The sequence below is a fragment of the Aythya ferina genome (assembly GCF_964211825.1).
Source record: "Aythya ferina genome assembly, chromosome: 1".
NCBI classification, from domain to species: Eukaryota; Metazoa; Chordata; class Aves; order Anseriformes; family Anatidae; genus Aythya; species Aythya ferina.
The window spans coordinates 164,696,604-164,717,314 of NC_140296.1; the positions used below are offsets into that span (position 1 = coordinate 164,696,604).

Consider the following 20,711-nt stretch of genomic DNA (forward strand, 5'->3'; position numbering starts at 1 on the left):
TCCGCAATGAGTTGTTACCAACGGATACAACTCATTTCGCTCTCAGCGGAGAGCAATTACTTAACAGGTTTAAAACCAGGCTGGCCACGGCTAACAAAAAGGGAGGAAAGACGGCACCGGCATAGCGGGTCTCCTTCAAGGGCTTCCCCTTCGGGCGAGCGCAGCTGTGCCAGTGTGGCCGGGAAGGGTGAGACCTTCCAGAAACGTGGCTGTGACCTTTCAAAAACAAAAACAAAAAATAAATCAGGGGTTAGAGCTGCCGAGGAGAGCGCCCACGGGCAAAGAGTTGCAGCAGAGCCTTTGAGCTGAAGCCGGTGCCTCTGTCAGCTGTCCCGCAGCGCGCTGTGTGTGTGCGCGCAGGGCAGGGCGCGCTGGTTTCCCGGTGGTCGCCCCTTCCTGGGATTACAAACAATCCCTTACAAACCGGAACGTCCTGGCCGCGAGGAGCTGCCGCTCCGCCATCCTCGGACAGGCTGTGTTGTGTTTTTTTTTTTTTTGTTTTTTTTTTTTTTACATCACTGAGTGAAAGGCTTCGTCTGCTGCTGCCCCCCTCCTCTCGCCGCTTAACTCCTTCCTCCCCGAGGGACCCCTCTCTCTTCTCCCTCAAGTAGTAGGGAAGCCAAGGGGAGTCGCCTTTCCTCGGGAGAAATCACGGCCCTCCGGCCCCGCGGGGAGCCGGGTACCGTCACAGCCTGCCGCTGCCCCTCGGGGCCCAAAAAGCGTGCTGCAGACCCCCATTTCTCATCCAGCGGTGCCCTCTCCTTGCCTGTTTAGGGGCACACGGCGCGTCTGGGGGCTCCTTCTCCCCGGCTCCCAGCGCCCGACCCCGCTTCCCCGGGGAGACTGCAGGGGAGGAGGGGGTAATTAGCACCGCCGGGGCGGGCCTGGGCGAGGAGAGACGGTCCTTAGAGGAGGGAGCAGAGGGAAATGTGTCCCCGCAGCTGCCTCCGCCACACGGGTCCGGCTCTGCGGGGTCGTCCGGCTGAGGGCACGGCGGGCTCGGGCTCCAGGCTCGGGTTAGTACTGACTGACCGGGGGGAGAGACACTGTAACACAAAGGGCTTTATTTTACAACCCGGGAGATCCGTCCGTCCTTATATACAATATCACATCCCACCATTTAAATATATATATATTCTTTTTTTTTTTTCTTTTTTTTTTTTTTTTCGTGTTTACAAAAGAAAAGACAGTACTAAAAGTATTTACAGAAACGCAACGAGGCGGGACCTCTCTGAACGCCGCTAACACGGAAGGCAGCCGGCAGCTCCACTCAGACAGGAATGGACGTTTCGGTGAGCCTCGGGCAAAGCGGATCACCGGCACGCGAGTAAGTCTCTTAAATTAAAAACGGAAAATTGGGGGGGGGGGGGGAGGCTGGTCTATGCGACGAGGCGTAAAGAAAACAAAACTCAGGGTGAAAAGGGGGTCAGGAGAAGTCCTTCGGGCTCGGGTCGGCGGGGACCGCTCCGTCAGGCTTGGGGGGGCCGCGGTACCTCGGCCCGAGCCCCGCCGGCCCTGCCTCATTTCTCCACCGCTTCCTCCACGCCGGGCAGCTTGGGCTCGTCGGAGGAAATACTGTCCACTATGGAGGAGAGGCAGCGCAGGCTGCTGGAAGCAGACGACTCGACGGCGGAGCCTCCTGCCAGGCGAGAGAAAAAGAGAGACGGGGGGGGTGCCTCGTGGGGACGGCGGCTGCGGCCGGTGGGGCTGGGGGCGGGGGGGGACACACAGTGGGGTGTTACCTGCTCTGGGGCTGGCTCCCAGCGCCCGGGAATGGTCGGAGAGGTTTCTCCAGTCGGAGCCGCAGGTGCCGAGGAAGTCCGAGCCCTGCGGCAGGGGGGGACGCGGGGAGAGGGGAAGGTGCCTGCGTTAGCGGGGGGCAGCCCCCCCGTGCCCCGGGGCTGCGGGGGAAGGAGGGAGGCGGGCGGGGAGGGAGGGGAGCGGCGGCCCCGCAGCCGGGTGCCAGGCGGCCGTGCTTACATTTGCCTGCTTGGGGCTGAAGCTGAAGGCGTCCCCCCCGACCTCCTGCATTTTCTCTTGCTGATCCAGCCTGTGCAGGAGGTCCTGCAGCCTCTCGATGTAGCTGATGGCGCTCCTCAGGATCTCCACCTTGGGCAGCCGCTGGTTGGGGTTGGCCACAGTCCGCCTTTTCAGCGCCTCGAAGGCTTCGTTGATCTTCTTCAGCCGCCTCCTCTCCCGCAGGGTGGCCGCTTTCCGCCTGTCCGTGGGGGCCGACTTTCTCTTGCAGGTTTTACAAGCCCAGATCAAACACTGGCCGGGGCAGTGAGGGGGCTGCAGGCCCGGGGGGGCCAGCACATGCTCCTCGCCGCTGCTGTCGCTGCCGGCCTCTGGCGGCATTTGGTCCTGACAGGGGGACAAAGTGCCGTCGCTGCCTGGGTACAGCGGGGAACCCTCCGCCATCTCCAGTTGCTGCAGGGCTCCATTCTCCCCGTCCAAGTAGAAGAAATAGGAGCCAGTTTCGAAAAGGTCCATCATCATGCTGTCCCTCGGCCCTTCTGCCTGCTCGAGTTGGGTGGCAGGCTCGAAAACACCCCGAGGAACAACCCAGATGGAATTTAATTAGTGCAGTGACATAAGTCCCCCCTGCTTTATATATAGGAGCTGCTGAAACCCTATCCAACTTTTAGCTGTCGCGGTGCATCACCCTCCAAAACTGATTCCAGCCAGTCTCCTGGGCGCTGTCCTGAGAACATCTCCAATTTAGAAGGGGGGAGGAAAGGGGGCAGAACAAGGGGACACAGGAAAAAAAAAAATATATATTTTTTTAAAGAAAACAAATGAAATAGAAAAATACACCCCGAAAACGGTGAGTGTGGGATGTGTGACGGAACATGTGGAGGGGGCTCGTGGAGCCGTGCCTGGGTGCAGCGGGAGGCCTGGCTGTGGAGCTCAAGGGGCTCGGCCGCAGGACAAAGGCGGGGGGCTGCGGGTGGAGCCCGCCCCCAGCCCTCCCTGGCTCACACACACTCATGCACACACACACACACACATGCACACACAGATACGCACTGCACGCTTCTTACCCAGTGCTAAGTATAGGTCTACAAGGAGAGGTTTCAAAGGCAGCCACAGCTCTCCAAATAGAAGGGTTAATATTTTGAGAAGAAGCCCTTGCTATTCCCCCTCCTCTCTCTCCCCCCCCCCCCGCCTTGAGGCATGCCATTCCTGTGACCCACGCTGCCCGGGCCAGCCCAAGGTTAGGAGCCAAGCTCACTATTCCTCCACACACAGAGTACCTCTGCCAAGGCAGAGCCTTGCTGCGGTGTCGAAGCACCCAGTTAGTGCACCTCAGTGTGGCGTTTTCATTTGAACTTTCCCATGTTGCCCATGAGGTGACAGAAGTGAGTCCAGGTGACTGGGTTACGGTCCGATGTGGCTCTCTGGACAGCCCCTGTCCTTGACAGTGTTTGGGGCAATCGAAGTTCAGGCATCTGTTCTAATTGCAGTTTAATCCCCAGGGCCTGGCAAGACTTCCAGGGCTTCCTGGCCCTGGAGACAGAAACGCAGCTTGTGATCACTCTCTGTTAGCATATACTGTAATGTCACATCATGTCTAGGCCTCTCTCACCTCACGGAAGGTAAGATATGGGAAAATGTCCTGTCTGCTTCTTTCCCTGAGCTGCCTTGCTTTCTTTAATCACATGCAATTTCTCACTGCTTATACAAATATTTATATATATATATATATATATATATATATATATATATATTTATCTAAATAAAACATATATAGCCCTGGAATACCAGGGTATCTCTCAAAGCTAGCTTTTGACTTCTTTCTGAAAGGAACTGTGGCATTCTTGTTCCATTCTTAAAAGCTGCAGTTACCTTGATTATTGGCATGACTTTCTCCAAAACTGATTGCAAACCAGTTTTTATGAGTACAAATATATTATGGAGTAGCTGCAGTTTTGTTTTGACCAAATCAATATTGCTGAAATGGATCTCATTTCAGTTTTAATTAGGCAGAACACAATCCATTTTTGAATGAGACAGAGAAATTCAACCTGTTTTCAGTGAAACTAATTTTGATATTAATATTCCAGCACTGAGGTATTTTTTTCACTTTGTAGTAGCCTTACAGTTAAGGAGCTGAACATAAGACAGAGTTTCCTCTCTCTGTACTTAGTTTGCTGTTTGACCTTTGACCAGTCATTTAATTTCCATGTGATTTAATTTTCTACCTTTAAAAAGGGATATGTCAGCCTTTACCCATCCTTTGCATTTCTCATATTGCCCCTTGCCATTATGTGCTTTTCAGTACCAAAGGGAAGTTTTCCCCATACCGGTAATGACAGTGGTAATAAAAAAATAATAATGTCTGCTGATTGCTTAAAACTTTCCACCTTTACTACAGTTATTATTTTTTTTTTTTTTCTTTTAATCATTAGTTTTTTTGCTGCTGCTCTGGTGGTGTTTGGAACAAGACAGAAAAGATCAATCTACTGGTGAGGTGCACAAATAAAAACTTAGGTTGTGGGAGAAACACTACTAAAACGTGGTTTTCCTCTCAGAGAGTTTTAGCTTGACTTTGGGAGTTTCAAAAGTGGAAGTTTAGGAGCCACATGTTCTTTCAGCTATCAGTAGCGTTTTTGCTTTAAGCAGGAAACAAAATAAAATCTTATTTCTTTCCAACATTTATTCATTAAGATCTGGAGTAAACAGACCTAGCTCTTCAGAATAATGTAGGCATAACATAGTTCTTTATTGAGCAGAACTTTCATCAACTGCAACTGATTTTTAGTTTGATGAAGTTGTCCATTCCCCCTCCACACAAGCAACTTTGATTGTGCTATAGCCATCACAGTGTGTGACCTGTTTCTGCTCCTTGGTCATAACCAATGTCATAAAATAATACAGTTAGCAAGCAACCAGAACATATGTGAAGAAAATGCTGTTAGTAATGTTCTCCATTACAATAGTGGGCCAAGTGGAGGAGTCATAAGTTGATGCTTGTCTTTTTCTCTTCACACCTTACATGCCAGATCTTGCTTGATATAAGCACAAGATCTAAAAGGAAGTAAAAACAAGAAAAAAGTGGACATGGAATTGGAAGGGGGACCACTGCAAAACTCTACCTGTAATCAATTTGCTTTTACGTTACAGCTGATCTCTAGAACTTCAATCACCCTTTCCTCCAAATTAATTCTAAAATATTCTGTATAATTAGGGTTGAATAGTGAGTTCATAAGTGATCAGGTCACTCTTGACATCTTATGGCTTGAGCAGAAGTTTATAGTCTGGAATTACAGAGAAATATTTTATTATCTTGGACCCACAGGGCCCTGTGTACCACTCCAAATGCTTCCTTTTTCTTCTTCACTTACTTCAGCCACAGGCATGATGGAATTTTAACCTTTTATCCCTTTGACTCTTCACAGCGGTATCGATAACCAGTGGGGATCAGGCATATCTGATCCTGTTTAGCACTCTGAATGGGCACCTAGGTAAGGATGATTTTTTTTTTTTTTACTTTTATTTTTTAGTGTGAATTGTATCACCTCCTGTTTCAATTTTACAATTTTTAATCTAGCTTCTCAACAGGAAAATTCATACACTGTCCTCATTATAGTCTCAAGGCAACCACTTAGAGTAATTTTGCCACAAAGTCAAAGCTCGTTCTCCTGTCCTGTTCTCAGTCACTTCCTGTTCACATAGACCTTCTCACCTGAGTTTTTTAGTATATTCAGATTGGGCTCAACAGCATATCTGGGGATATCAGTTAACATCCTTTTTTTTTTTTTTTTTTTTTTTTGTCTGTTATTACCTGTATGTTGTATAATTACGACACCAGTCAAAGTTTTTCTAGGGTTAATTTTTTGCCTTTCCTCCTGAAGTGTAAAGAGGTGCACTCAAATACCCATATAGGGTGTGTTTACATTCTCATTTTCATTTGTAAGGAATGCCCTTATGGAGCCAATCTCTGAATAGCCCACACTTACTGCATTTTGATACTCATTACAGGGTGCTCTCAGCATGTGTCATCTGGATTTTGTTCCAAGGAAACTAAGCGGGAAGGTACCCTAAAAAGTGAAGTGGATGCTAGGTCATCAGCACTACTAATTTCTACAGATCTGATCCTGATGTACCTATACTATCCGCTAATCTGCTGATAGTCACAGTTCACTGGTAAGAACTACAGAAAAATTTGATGTGTTGCTGCACTATGAAATTCACTGCTGAAATAGTACATTATGCCAAGGATTGCAAAAGCCTAAAAGAATGAAACATGGAAAGAAGTTTTAAGCAGGTGAGAAGGACTAAGACATCTTTCTTTTCTAGAGATGTTTCAAATGTCTCAGTGATGTGGACATCATAAGGGCAAAGCTAGTGCACAAAAGGCATGCAATCTGGTAAAGAACATGTATTTATCCCAAATCTACAATTTGCCAGATAAATGTTTGTTGAAGAGAGATTAGATAATTTCCATGAATTTTCTTGAAAGTCTGAGCAATGGTGACCCTATGGGAGACCAGATTTTATTATGCTGACAATGGCCTGTGTGAAATTTAAGCAAAGGCACTTAACTGTCATTCATGGAAAAATAACTCCTGCTGCTGGAATGAAGCATGCCAGACTCCATGGCCTGTGGTATGTAGGGACACTGCTTTTCTGAACTCAATTATCTAAGTTATATGAACTCCAGATTGGTCTGCAGGAGCATGGAACATGGAGCAGCTTTAAGTCCTGATTTTCATTTATATATGTTGTTATACTTCCAGCTGACTTCTGCTTACTTAGATTCTATTTTTTACTGTACTCTCTTCAAATTCTATTTTTCCAGGGAAATTATATTATTTGGATATCCACAATGTCACGTGCACTCACTGCAAATTTGGGAACTGACTAGAGGAAGTGCGTGTAGTCTGCATGCTGGTGCTTGTGTGTAAGTATATGGCTATTTCAGAGAACATGTAAACAAGCATCCCTGAAATGCAAGTTTGGCAAGTGGAGTAGTGAATCATAATGCATGCTGTGGGGCTAGAAAGTCAGTAAGGCAGAGATATGAAAAAGACTACTTCATATAATTATACAGTCTCTGTAGGGGAAGATTTAAAAAAAAAAAAAAAAGTCTTATTCACAATGGCCTTGGCTCTATTGCTGTTCCAAATCACTGCTGTTTTCCTTTGATTGGATATGGACTTTAGTGTTCATATCAGTTACAGTCCTGTTAGTATCTGAGAGGTGCAACCTTGCTAACTAAACAGACTCCTCTGGTTCAAGATGGTAAAGTAGGATTTCATTACAGCTCTCATGTTGGGCAGTTATGAGACACAGTTCTAAATGGCAGATGCTTTAATGCCTGTGTCAGGGTCTACAGTGACAAATAGTCACCACTGCACAAACACATTTATTTTACTACAAGACGTTTTCCTGGGGAGGAGGCATTGCCAATCAGAAACCAGAAGCCCATTGCACTGTTGCTGGCTGGGACAGGCATTTTCCGTGGTTCTATCCTGGGATTCTTTGCAGGAAAGAAAGCAATAAAAATTATAGTCATCTTCTACTTTTGATTAGGAAGAAAAAAAAAAAAAAAAGGAGGGGAGGGGGGGGACTTGAAATTTGACAAGAGTCCAAGACACATCATGTGCTTCATAATCATATTTTTTGCTATCACATTTTTTTTTTGTAAGTACAGGAAAGATCATTTTATAGTTATATACTTATTTATTTGTTTAGACTATAAGCAGAAAGTGCATTTTCACACTATACAGTTTCAGAATGTAATGACAATGATATCTAAACCTGACTCAGTCAAAAGGACAATAATTAAACCATAGCTGCTACTACTAATTAAAATAAATACAATTTTTAATTCTGTAAGTGAAAGTAAAGAAAAGCTTGTAGGAGAATCAGTGTCTGCAGTCCAGCACTTAGACTAATCATATCCCTGCTGCCTATGGACAGAAAGAGAGCTCAGTGTTCAGGCAGTGGAAAAAAGCAGCTTTCTTTTCTGAAGCTCATAAGAGATTTTGGCAGAACCACAACACTTCATGGAAAAATGGGATGACAGTGCCCTGGAGTCTGGAAACCATGAAGGTACAATGGAAGTTATGGATGTACAGAGCTCTCTTCCCAGCAATAACATAGGGATTGTTTTAAACATTACATCACAAAGCCACCAAGTGTTTATGCTGAATGATCACCTTCTATACACGAATTGCATTAAACAGTTTCATTATCCATCGCCAAATTTTTTTTTTGGGTTCCTGATATGAACCCTTTGACATATGGATGTACCAGTACAATGAGCCATTTGATTAGAGATACATAGCACTGGATAACTAAGATAAAGTTAGTAAGCTGTAGTCACATGTAGGCATTACTGGGTCTTGACTTATTTCCTGGTGCTACATTAATATACTCAGTTATTCCATGCACTTGTGGATTTAAAATGCAGAAACAACTGATATGAGAATCTCCTGAGATCCCTTTCTAAAATGTAAATAATGTATTGGAAGTAATGCAATCCTTTCATTGTCCCATAGATTTCCTTGTTCATCATAGAATCATAGAATATCCCGAGTTGGAAGGGACCCATAAGGATCATCAAGTCCAACTCCTACAGTATACATTTTCTCTGTTGTCTATAATTTCAATTTTTTTTTTTCATTATATTTTCAACATTGTTCTGCTTTTGTGGACAAACAATTTAGCTCATAATTTGGAAGAAGTGTTGATTTATCCATGATTTGTATTTTGAACATTGTGCATGATTTATACTTTGAGATTTTTTCTCTGTGAATCATCATTATCTCTTTTTCTTTCCACTACCAGCCAACTGAACAAATAAAGCTTGTCTCATATACATTGTTATGGCTTGCTTGAGATCCTTTGGGTGACATGTCATCAATCTTTCCATAATATATGGTAAATATAGAATGATGTTTTTCTGTCCTGCCAAGTTTTCAGCCTTAGCAGACATAAATGCTACATCTCAAGTGTTCTCTTCCCAGTTCTTGCTTAGGTACAATTGGCTTTGCTAAGTCAGACTCAACTTTGAATATATGTTGAGGGATTTTTGGATGTTCTTCCTGCAACAAATATACATGTATATTCATGTATACTTAGGTATAAAATGTTTTTCTAGGACTGGAATTTTGTCCCTCTAGGTGATTTCAATTTTACCTTTGAATCCTTCTGTGAACCAGTCAATTTCAAGGCATAGCTATTGTTCTCTTTAACCCTTTAATGTAGACATTTGAATTACTTTTGTTCTTTGTGTTTATAAAGAGCTCTTTCCCACCATCAGAGGAATGAAGTTTTAGTTTACATCTTTGTTTATTTATCATTTAGATATTTAGTACTTTTTTTTTTTTTTAACTCATATTTGGTGCTGGATATTTTTATACTCCTGCTACTGTCATAGTACTGCCATTATCTGAATTTCCATATGTTTTCCAATATGTTGCTGACTGATTTGAATGTAATGTTCACAACATGAACTTGGGGTAGTCTGATGTGACCATTCCTTTCTATGCACTGGTCAGATTCTGTTCTCTGTGTAGCTTTTCACAACTCTTTTGCTTCCTGCATATCCAAAATCCTTGGGCTTTACTGGGCTTTAATCCAAAAATAAAACAACTGGGTTTGTATATTCATTCTTAAATATATATATATATATATATATATATCACTTTCTCCCTCTCTTTCTGTAGTATAGAAAAAAAAATGTTTTCACAGACCTACCTTTATCTCTGAAGAATATACAGATCTTCAAACATTTTAATTATTCATTCTAATATCTTCTTACTGTCTCCACTAGGATGGAGCTGATACATTAGTTGGTGTATTTTGGGGCCATTTTGTGTCACTCACAGTATCCTGCATCTGCTGGTTTCTTTTACTCATTAAAAGACAAATATATGCCTGTCCCTTCCTGGCTATAACCTAGTCAGTAGTCTACCTGGAAAATACCTCAAAAGTCCTTAAAGTTTTGTCTTCCACCAAATATAGGGAAGATGTGTTCGAGGTGCCAGGAATGACTTGTCTCACTGCTGTCCACCAAATCTGTCATCTGTATTTTCTGAGAAAGATGTGTATCAGATGCTTCAGCTGAAGATATAGCATGCTCTGTTGGTTTCAACAGGAAAGTTTATTCCTAATTCCTGTAGTTACTGTGATATCCATCCTCAAACGTGATAGATGGAATCTCTTGCAAACTTAAATTCTGTATAACATATCCGGGACTTGAGAAGATGTTGATGCAGAATCCCCATGTATCTTATCTACACCAGTTTTCAAAAGGAAAATATCTGCTTCTTTTGGAAAATAGAAGCCATTAAGAGAAAGGCTTCTGAAAATAATTTTGCTCTGAATTAAATAGCAATAATGACCTTGAATCTAGCATATATTGTATCATGTTGTTATCAGAACCTGTTGCACAGCTGCAAAACTCTTTTAGGCTGTGAAGGTCATTATGTTATTTGACTGTATGTCATTTAAGGTACATGCTTTGTAAATAAGGTTACCTGTGATCTGTCAGTGTAAGAAATACAACAGTCTATCTCATATTCCTTCATCTGTTCTGTTAATTTCATGTCACTTCATAACTTCTGCATGTTTATATGCAAGGTTACACTTGCTTTGAGATTCCTTAGGCTCAGAAATGTATTTTTTTAAGTACAACAGGACCTAGGGGTTGCAACAGTCTCTTGAACGTGCTGTGGGTTTGTGGCACAAAGAAAATCTGCAGTTTTTTCATGTGAGATTTTTGAAATAAGTAACTGTCCCTGGCCACTTTTTCTGTACCATGTTAAGTCACCTCTGTGATGCTCCAACAGTACAGAGGAGTCTTATGGTCACCCTAAAAGAAAACATGACATTTCTCGAAGTCAGGAAGAACCTTGTCTTAGTTGACATTCTTTCTTCCCCATGAAGTTCATCTCACATGTAGGAAACAATACAGGAGTGAAAAAGGATCAGTATTTAGAAATTCTACCTGACAAAATGATTCTTACCCTTTTTGTTCTAGTCACACTTTACACAATCATACTCAAAAAATTTCTGTATTTCACCAGACCATGCTGGAGAACATTTCAGAGAAACTGCATAGACTAAAATATTGCCAGAAGTGCACTCTGCCCGAAAGAAAAAAAATCTCCAAAATATGGCTTAAACTGATTCGATAGAAATGTTTGGATTTTTATAGAAGTTATACTAATCATGTTTCTTAGAAAATAAATATTGATAATTAAACATTGAGGAAAATCTTAGAAGAAAGAAATAACTTAAGAATGTATTCTGATTATATAGAGAATCCCTGGAAGACCAATCCTAGATCTGCATTCTGAAATTTGTATCTAGACAACATATAGCTATGTTTAGACTTAAAGAAAATAGTGAGGAAATATTTTTCTTGTGAAGTGTGAAACAGCTGGCTTATAACAGAATCTGTTGACCTGCAGTGCCAGTATTTTTAAACAACATTTGTGCATTACAGCAGGCTAACAGAAATGTTTGGCTGGAAGTGCTAAGCAGTGTAATTATCATTTTGTAGTATTATTGACTACTATAATAGCTGAAAAATAGACAGAACAGAAGTAACTGTGCACCATGAATAATAAGCAGATACTATGTACGCTGCAAGCTCCAAGTGACAAATAATCAATCTATTTTAGATATGTCCACATGTAGTAGCCTAGTCACATTATGTTCAGTGGGAGCTACTGAGTACTTTTTATTTCTAAAAAGCCCATTGCTTGAATTAGATGACTAATTATATATTATAAATGCCATTTTATGAGAATACACTTTCTTTTAAAAGCTTTGTACTGGAACTACTGTCTTCAGCTTGGGACAGCAACATTGGAGCAGCACTAAAAAGCAACTAGCAATGTCTGCAGGCAGTTTCTGAAAAGGGATGGTAGTGTAAGGGACAGGTAAGTTCACAGCATGGCACTTGCCAGTTCATGTTAGAGCACCTATCTTTCTTTTCCTTCAGAATTGGTTACTTGCAGCCATGTTAATTAGCAAGTTGCAAATTCAATAGTGAGTGGAGATAATGAGAGCAGTTGTGTGTACAGCAGGAAAGCAGTCTTCAGGGTACAAGTCCAATCACAGAATACTTTCATCTTGCACTCACTTTGGTGTCATCAGTAAGAGATGTCTTGGTTTGAGGGATCAGGATCACTAGAAATAAATAATAGCTACACAGGACAGAACCTGTATTTCAGAAATGAATACCAATCTGTAAACTGTGTTTGTGGAGGACAGAATTAGCATTTTTCAAAACAAATTAAAGATTCATAGTAGTGTTCCAAAAAATCAGTTAAGCACACAGTATGTATGTGTATGTATATATTACTATTATATTATACATTATGAACTAAAATAATGTAACAATATAAAAGAGAACAACCTAACAAAGATATGTAGGCATCAAACAAGTATTTAACAACAGGGTAAAGAAAGTTTGTTATATTTAGAGGGTTCCCAGTGAAGAATATAAGGGCTTTGAAATGTTTACAAGATTGATCATTAACAGTGACGTGGGTAAGGCAGAAGTTGTTTGTGATATTGATTGTCCATGAACAGTCAAGATTTTCTTTTTGTGTTTCTTTCAAGATGAAAAATCCATCCTGCACAGTCTACTAACAGTCAAGGTCATTATGGTAAAGAAATTGACAGTGTGAGAAACCTTACGTGGACTTCTACAGTTCTTATCAAGGAGATCAGTTTTCATTATTATAAGAGAATTAGGTATCAGCATTCAAAGTATTAATGTCATCAGTGTCATTAGTGAAGAATGAACAAGAAGGATTGCCAACTAATTAAGAACTAATTAATTGAACTTGTTTCTGGAGAAGAGAGGTCCCTGAAGGTTCTGGATCATCAGTGTTGCTCCATTTGGATCCAAAAGTGAAGTTAATAGTAAATTGACTAGGTACGTATGTATCTTTTGGCAACAGATGCTAAGGCTTCATGTTTTCTGGAACAAGCGATCACATGACTGACATTCTTTGCCAACTATATCATTCATTATACAAGCTGAAAAGTAATGTATGAGCAAAATCAAGCAACATCAATGACCAATGGCTTCTTATAATTAGTTGTCTCTTGGTCAGAGGATGTGTCTGCAGAATTTGATTTTTACACAGGCAGCAGCAACAGTTTATAAACAAGAGTCTGCAGAAGCTCAGATTATCACATCTTATTGGGAGCTTTCTCAGGCAAGCATCTCAAATTTGAGGTTTCCATGGTTCCAGGAATTTAGTAACACTTTATGTAAACTATTTTTCAGAATTCTAACCATTCAATACTGTGATTATGTCCTGATGTTGGGTTAAAACAGAGATCTTGCTGAGTGTTTTGGGGAAGTTTTAAGCTGTTCTCAAAGTCATGTTGCTGAAGTAAGAAGAGGAAAAAAAAACAACCAACCAAACCAAACAGAACCAAAGAAAACCAAACCTAACCAAAGCAAACAAACAAAAACCAGAAGACAGACCTCAGGCTGCGAAAGAAAAAATGGCATAGTCATCTTAAGACAAAATCAGAAAGGCAAAGGACAAATAAAAAAAACAACTATCAAATGACACAAAAAGTAAGAAGAAACTTTCAACAAATATTATAGTAGCAAGAAAACTAAGGGATCCTGAATAGAGAGAAAGACTTTAACTGATGAAGCTGTGCTTAATGCCCCTGTCAATTCAAATTACAACAAGAAGTTAAGTGGGTTTAACTAGTTAACACAATTAACATTAGTGACAAAAAGATAAGGGGTCAAGACAGGAAAACCAAGAGGTAAAAGTAATTAGATTATTGTATCTATTAAAACTGGTTCAGCCTCAGCATACTTAGAAAATTGACTGAATTTATCTCAGTGCCATTTCCTGATATCTTTGAGAGATCACGGATGATGAGATTGCAGAATATTATAGATGAGCAAATGGAAAGCATATTCTTAAACAGAAAAAAAAAAAAAAAAAAAAAAAAGGTTCTTTTAGGTGAGTAGTTCAACCTAAGTTTCTCTAAAAATGCTGGGAAAATAATAGAATATTTATATGTTCCTGGAAGAATACAAAGGAGTAAATAACGCTAACTTGGAGCAGTCTTATTCTCATTACAAAATCTTCAAGAAGGAGCTGTGCCAAATCAATTTAATCTTCTGTAGCAAGTCAGCAATTATTGTGGTTATAGGATCATGAGAAACCACTTATCTTGATTTTAATGTAGTTTTTTATAGCTTCACTTGACATTTTCATATGAAAAACAGGAAAACGAACCCCCTTTGTGTATTCAACTGTTTGGAAACTGCTCAAAGAAGAACACTTAAACGGTTCTGCTCTGGGAACTCATGTCTTAATTAATATCTCAGATGAAGGTATAGAGCCCATCAAATTTGCAGGTATCCCAAACAGTATGAATTCTGAGCTTGTTGGAGGGCATGCTTAGATTTTAAGCTGATTGTGAAAAATCAGAAATATGGTCTTTAATAGATTCCATTTTGATGGGAGCAAGGACAAAACTGAGCATGTTGGAAAGCCTAATGAACTATAGGCTAACTAGGTAAAAGGTAATTCTTCAAAAGAAGGAAGGGACTGGGACTCACAAGCAGGCAGGAGGCACATGAGGTTATCCTTCTGTTCTGTTCTAGGCTAATAATGCTTTAGCTGCAATCCTGTGCCCATTTTCAGGCATTGTATCTCAAAACAGATACAACTGGTACAACTAGAGAAAATGTAGAATGCTAAAAAGAGCAACTGGGAGGCTTAGAAACATTAGCTGAATAAATGCTGAATGAATGTTGTATAGATTAGAGAACAGAGGTGTTAATAGTAATACTGTAATACTGTCTGTGATTGAGTATGTAGTAAACTGATGCTCGTGGTTATGTGGACTGAAAATAAATTATACAATTAGTTATAACAAGGCAGTTTTGTCTGTCTTCTGATGGAAGGATAAATACTAGACTGGTTTGCCTGTGGAGCAACAGCTATATAGACCTCTGCCAGTAACGATGTCGCCTTCAAGCAGAATATGATAGAATCTGGAACTTTCTAAGATTTGTTTTTTGCCTTATTTTCCTATGATCTATGCTATCATTATTTCCTATTAGAATGGATTCTACAATATTAACTAAGGAAAATTAAGATGGAAAAAAGGAAGATGGTCTAGGTATCAGAACTCTTGTAAGATGGGACCAGATCCAGCCAGGCTCACGACAGTTTTTTTGAATACTGTGTGTGAACTCTGCCTTCCATATTTCATGTGAGAGCCTGCCCCCCTCAGGCTACATCACTTTCTGAATGGACATTCAAATATTGTTGAAAATTGCACTACTGGAGTATGGCAGATAGACAGTGATTCCTCAGCAGCCTTAGCCCAGAGACCAGCATATTTGATGTGATAAACGTAGATAAACAGATCCCTGTTCTGAACCAAGCAGAGGATGAAAATAAATCAGTGTCTCCTGTGTATTATTTAAATGTTTAAAATACAAGCCTAGAGATGTAGTTCTGGATCCTTTTTAGAGGGTAAATCAAAATTGGCAATTCCCTATTTTTTGACAACAATGATAATGAGATGATAACTCCCAAGCCAGTGCAAGCTACAGTCAGAGCTATGTGGGCATGTGTAATTTGCCAGTTTTTGTCTCCATTGTCAATGCTTGCTGTCTCCCAGATTCCACTCATAATTTCTGAGAGTTCCTTTCCTTAGTGACAGTTTTTCTGTGTGCTTTGAGGTTGGGCACTTGCCAACTAAGGATTCTGCTGCACAGCAGGATGTCCCAGAGTTAAGCATTGTAATGCTTAAATGTCCTTGAGATCCTTGAGCACAAGCCAACTCCTGTTCAGTGTCATTACTCCTTTCTCAATGCCTCTCCCTCTTTGACCTTCAGGAAAGAAGAAGAAAAAACCCACCAATAGCAACAAAAAACAACAGAATTTCACACACTTCCAGCTTCATGGAACACGGGGTGGATGGTAATCAGTGTGGTCTATTTACTGAAAAGTTAATATGCCCAAGAGCCACAAGTGCTTTGAGTATGCAGACAAGCCAGAGAGAAGCTTACATTTGGAAAGGCTCACATGCAGGATATGGCAATGGTTGCCCTAATATCTCACTGCCCCTTTGTGACCAGGACTGGGCTGAGCGTCCAGGCTATTTTGAAGGTGTTGGCCTCAACAACTTCCACTGGCTCACTTCCTCCCAAAGTCAGGGGTTTGGATTACGCAGCCATGCCAGCAGACCAGCCATGTGATACATCTTTGGCAAGGAAACTTTATTTGAATTGTGTGCAAGCCATGTGCAACACAAGGTTAGCCTCTGCTGAAATATAAAGCCTAAAATTATTTTTTGCAGTCCTCTGAGATGAATTATAAATAGTTCTACAGTATATACAATTGATTTCCTAAATGTGATTGAGACTATTCTATATAGATCATAAAGAACTGTTTTAAAATGGTAGCAGAAAATCTTGTTTCATTTGATATGTAATCTTAATTTCATTATAAATGAAACATTAAGAACTTTCTCATAGATTTGCCTTTTTGGAAAGATGAATTTCTTACCAAAATTTATCAATATACCAAGCTCTCACTTTATGTTTGGAATTTATTTTTTCAGGAAAAAGGATAATATTGTATAATGTTGAATATCAGTGGAATATAGTACTTAAGTATTTAATTAATGGACCATTCTTTTCTCCTAAGCACTTTAATAAAGGCTTTGTCAAATATGTTGTTTACAATGGATTTTTGTTAAGTACAAAGTTCTTTTCATACAGACATTGGCTCTATTAACATGGTTTCTTCAAGCTTATGTCTAAGTTTTAAATCCTTCTGGAGCTGACACCAACTGTCCATTTTGACACTTGCTCATTAGTTTTCTCTCAATGGAATCATTCTCTGTCTTTCAGCTGTTGTAGCAATTTTATATTTTACAATGCCTCCTTACAAGACCTCACAACATTTTCCTGGTTTTGGAGAACCATATAATATGATGGCACAAAGTATTTCACAGCTCTATCAGAATAATTTTCCACTTGTTCCAGTGGTCATTCAAGAAAATGAAGCTTCATTCTAACCCCTTGCAATCTGTTAAAATCAAAATCGATTATTTCTGTAGACCAAGACTTAATGGTCATGACAACTATTAATCCAAGTCATACGTCCCTCTGTTAGCATGAAGGAAGATAGTTATACTTGACAAATTCAGATGTCCCTTTAAGAGCTTGAGTATGTGTTTATGTGTGTGCATGGGATAAACTACATGTGGATGTAGTATATCATAATAGCAACCACAAGTTAGAAAAAATGTTGGCATCTCAAATAAGTTAATTCTTGACATTTTGCTATTATTCTAAACACAGAGACAAGAGATTTGTGTCCAGAGGTTGAGTAAGAAGCAAGGTGCTTTTTGTCACAAGTAGCCTGCTGTGCTGCAGGGGTACTCATTTGAACCTTTCCAGAAATGAAGCTCTCTGCAAATACTGTTTTAGCTAATACCCACTTTCGACACCAAGAGCTGCTGCTTACCACAAGTTCAAGATGCAAGAACTGACAGGATGATGAACACAAAGTAAAGCATGAGCACTGTGTGGCAGTGATACTGTCTACAGTATCTCTTGACAATATCTATGCCTTTTGTTTGTACTGGGATAACACTGACAGGAGAAAGAATTTATTCCTTGGACAACATCTTAGTTGTGATAGCAAGTGTACAAAGACATTTTGGAAGAAATCACTTTCCCCACAGAGATTCCAAATATGAACAGATAGGATGGATAAAAGTTGGGAAAACAGGTTTAATATTTCCCTCCCCAAGAAGCTGAGAGACACAGAAATTAAGTGATTTGTGCAAAGTCTCTGAAAACAGATTTTATCCCGTGGTAGCACACGACCATCTTGCTAGACCACCTTTCTCTGACATTCAGCACTAGTAGTGATGTCAGGGATCCCTTCTTGTTTCAGAGAGCATGTCAGTATACAGGAGAGCAATGTTTGTCTCATTAAGTTTTGTACATAGTTAGTATAGCTCACACAATTAATCTCCATTAACCATCAACCTGATATGTCCCCTAATCTGTTTAGGGGTGCCGGAAAGGAAAAGGAAAAATGGGAAGGGCAAAAGAAGGGAAAATCAAGAAGTGATAAATGTATCCACCACCTTGACCATGCAGTCATGGTCTTTGTGTACTCTATATTTAGTAATGTTCCTACAACAACCACTTCACAGGAGTAGACATATTTTGAGGAACTACAGTAATATGGAATTCTAGAACATTTTTAATGAAAGCATCTTCCTTATAGCTGTTTTATCAGGACAGCTCTGTATTTTCCTATAATAATCTGTAACTATTCCAAGGTCAGTATTTCCAAATTTCCATTCTGAATGAGGGAAATATATATATATATAAATATATATATATTTATATATGTATATATATATATATATTTATATATTTATTTATATATATATATATATAAAGCAAAGAAATGTGTCAAAACTTTGAGTGTGAACCACAAGGAAGACAGTATGTCTTTACAAGTCTAAGGCACTGTTAATACCAAGGAAGTGAGAGGTTTTGCTGTTCAGTGTCATGAAGATGAGTTCCTGTGACTTAATCTTCTCTGCATAGGGCTTTGGATATGGAATTATGTGGTGTATTTGCATAGATGCTCCATTTCCTACTGAAGACCTTCCTAAAGTTAAACAAAACTGTACAGTTGGTATAAAGAGTACATTTTGTTTAGAAGTGCTCCTTTGATGAAATTTACTGAATATAGTATTTGGCAGATACCCAAGTTGGCTAAGCTCCTATAGCCAAAGGTGAGAGACACACAGTAAATTTACTTCCGTCTAGGTGTGCCAGATCTGTTCTAGACCTGGCATGAACTGCCCTCTGTGCATGCCCATGTCTCACCACTGACAATAGCAGAAGGTTAGCTTAAATTGTAACTACTATATGGGTGAAACTAGGCAAGATTAATTCAACTCTAACACAGAGGAAGATTAAAGTTCCGGCCTAGCCTTACCAAGGTATTACACCAAAGCAGAACATAAGACTAACCACAGGTAGTCAGTAGTCCTAAGAGTTCAAGGTATAATGTTCAGGTTGGAAATGTCCAGTGCATCTGTTTGCCTTATTGTACTGTTGTATAAGACTTCAGCTAATTGCAGAATGGTACATTTCACTGATAATGTTAATTCTGAATTTTCTTGTTTAGCAGAGAGATATCCAGACTAAATTCCACACATCCCAAAGTCAGTCTGCTTCAGGAATGTTTTCTGGATACCCCAGCTTGGACAGAACTGGACTGTCAGACAACTGTCTTGTTCTCAAAAGGGAGTAAGATTACATGCTGGAGAGCCAGGATCTCCTCAGGTCGATCCTTGCCCCTGCCTAGTGAGTAGTGCTGTGTTGTTGCAGCTCATTTAAGAATTCTGTGCCCAATACACAAGCTCAGATCCACACTATGTGCTTTGTCTTTGCAATACTTGCAGAGGAGTAGTAGAATTCTGTAAGAAAAATAGTTAAGAGGAACTATTGTGAATGCCAAAGGAAAAGTGATAAACAAAAAGGCGCTGAACTGTTTTATAGTGGATTCTGAGAATGGGATTACTGATATATGGTTTGCATTAGAAGTGGATAAATTTCATCTATCTGCAGTTATTTCCAACTGGAGAGCACATACAGACATCAGACTGAGGGAGAGAGATACATATACAGGCTTACTTTTATGCTTATGCCTTCATTAGAGGAATAAAACCCTCTCCTCTGTCTACACTCCGTCAGTCCAGGTTCTGCACTTGTGGAGAAAAAATATTTGTTTTTATATTTCAGATTAGTGAAAGCATTGACTGAACAGAGTCCCTTGGTTCCCAGTATTAACTCGAATCACAAAGGTTGTTATCAGCTGTCATAATATGTATTTCCCGTATTTGCGTTTTTCAAATGAGCTGGGGACATTTATAATAAAGCTTATTTAAGTGCATTCCTGCATGACTGACAAGAGTGTTCGGTATGTTGCAGAACTCAGCTCAAAGGTTGCATTATGTTGTCTCAAATATGCTCTGTGTTCCAGGACGCTTCCTGCTCAGCAGGCTTTGGGGAATGTAACTGTGAACGGTAAAGCTTTAGCTGTGTATTAGATTTCCATTATCCAAATATTCTTCTCTGATCATCCATAACTCCATCTCCTGCAAAATATTTTAGGAATATCCTTGTAAAACTTCCTTCAGCTTATTATTGACTATGAAGAGTACCAGGATGGTTTATTCATTATTACAGTGGATAGCTGTGTGCAGCTGTCATCCTACAAAAAGATCACCCTGGTAACACCAATCAACAAGCAGAGTAAGATGATCCAAATATAACTGAAACCTTCTAAATGTTGTCTTTCAACTCAAATATAGAGGCACAACTTCATCACAGACTTTCCCTGGTGAAGTGAGATCTGTGAAATGTGCCATGGACATTGTTATTCACTGCTAAAAAGCCATTGATTTGCAGTTTTCTTTACACAGTTGAATATGAGAAAGAATATGAGAAAGGGACTACAGGATAAGTGAGCTGGGAGAAAAAGGAATTAAAATCAGTAATTTGTTTGGCATTGTTTGGGAAAAGAGAATTGCTATGCAAAATACTAAACATTGGATCCATCTTGCTGTTTTCAACTGACTGAACAGTAAAAAGCACTAAAATTTATACCAGAATTTGTGATAGCAGTAGAGGGAACCTGGGG

At 40.2% G+C, this 20,711-nt stretch overlaps 1 protein-coding gene and 1 long non-coding RNA gene across 5 annotated transcripts; one reads left to right on the top strand and one right to left on the bottom strand.

The window, feature by feature from the left end:
* Nucleotides 1-1,389: 1,389 nt before the first annotated feature.
* Nucleotides 1,390-2,499, bottom strand: MYF6 (myogenic factor 6; the record flags this gene model as incomplete). The annotated part of the gene is made up of 3 exons (XM_084523910.1): nt 1,390-1,639; nt 1,743-1,827; nt 1,981-2,499. 3 exons carry the CDS (start codon nt 2,497-2,499, stop codon nt 1,521-1,523), a joined length of 723 nt encoding a protein of 240 aa, XP_084380036.1. The 3' UTR covers nt 1,390-1,520.
* LOC311438900 lies at nt 2,369-19,961 on the top strand. 4 transcript variants are annotated; one of them, XR_014694412.1, is made up of 8 exons: nt 2,369-2,487; nt 3,480-3,599; nt 4,413-4,494; nt 4,722-5,468; nt 5,986-6,150; nt 6,806-6,907; nt 11,789-11,903; nt 12,589-13,396. It is a non-coding gene; the product is annotated as an uncharacterized lncRNA (long non-coding RNA). The 4 variants fall into 4 exon arrangements; XR_014694413.1 differs by lacking the exon at nt 2,369-2,487 and having other exon boundaries at nt 3,461-3,599; XR_014694414.1 differs by lacking the exons at nt 2,369-2,487; nt 3,480-3,599 and adding an exon at nt 19,194-19,961 and having other exon boundaries at nt 3,754-4,494; nt 12,589-12,907.
* Nucleotides 19,962-20,711: the final 750 nt, after the last annotated feature.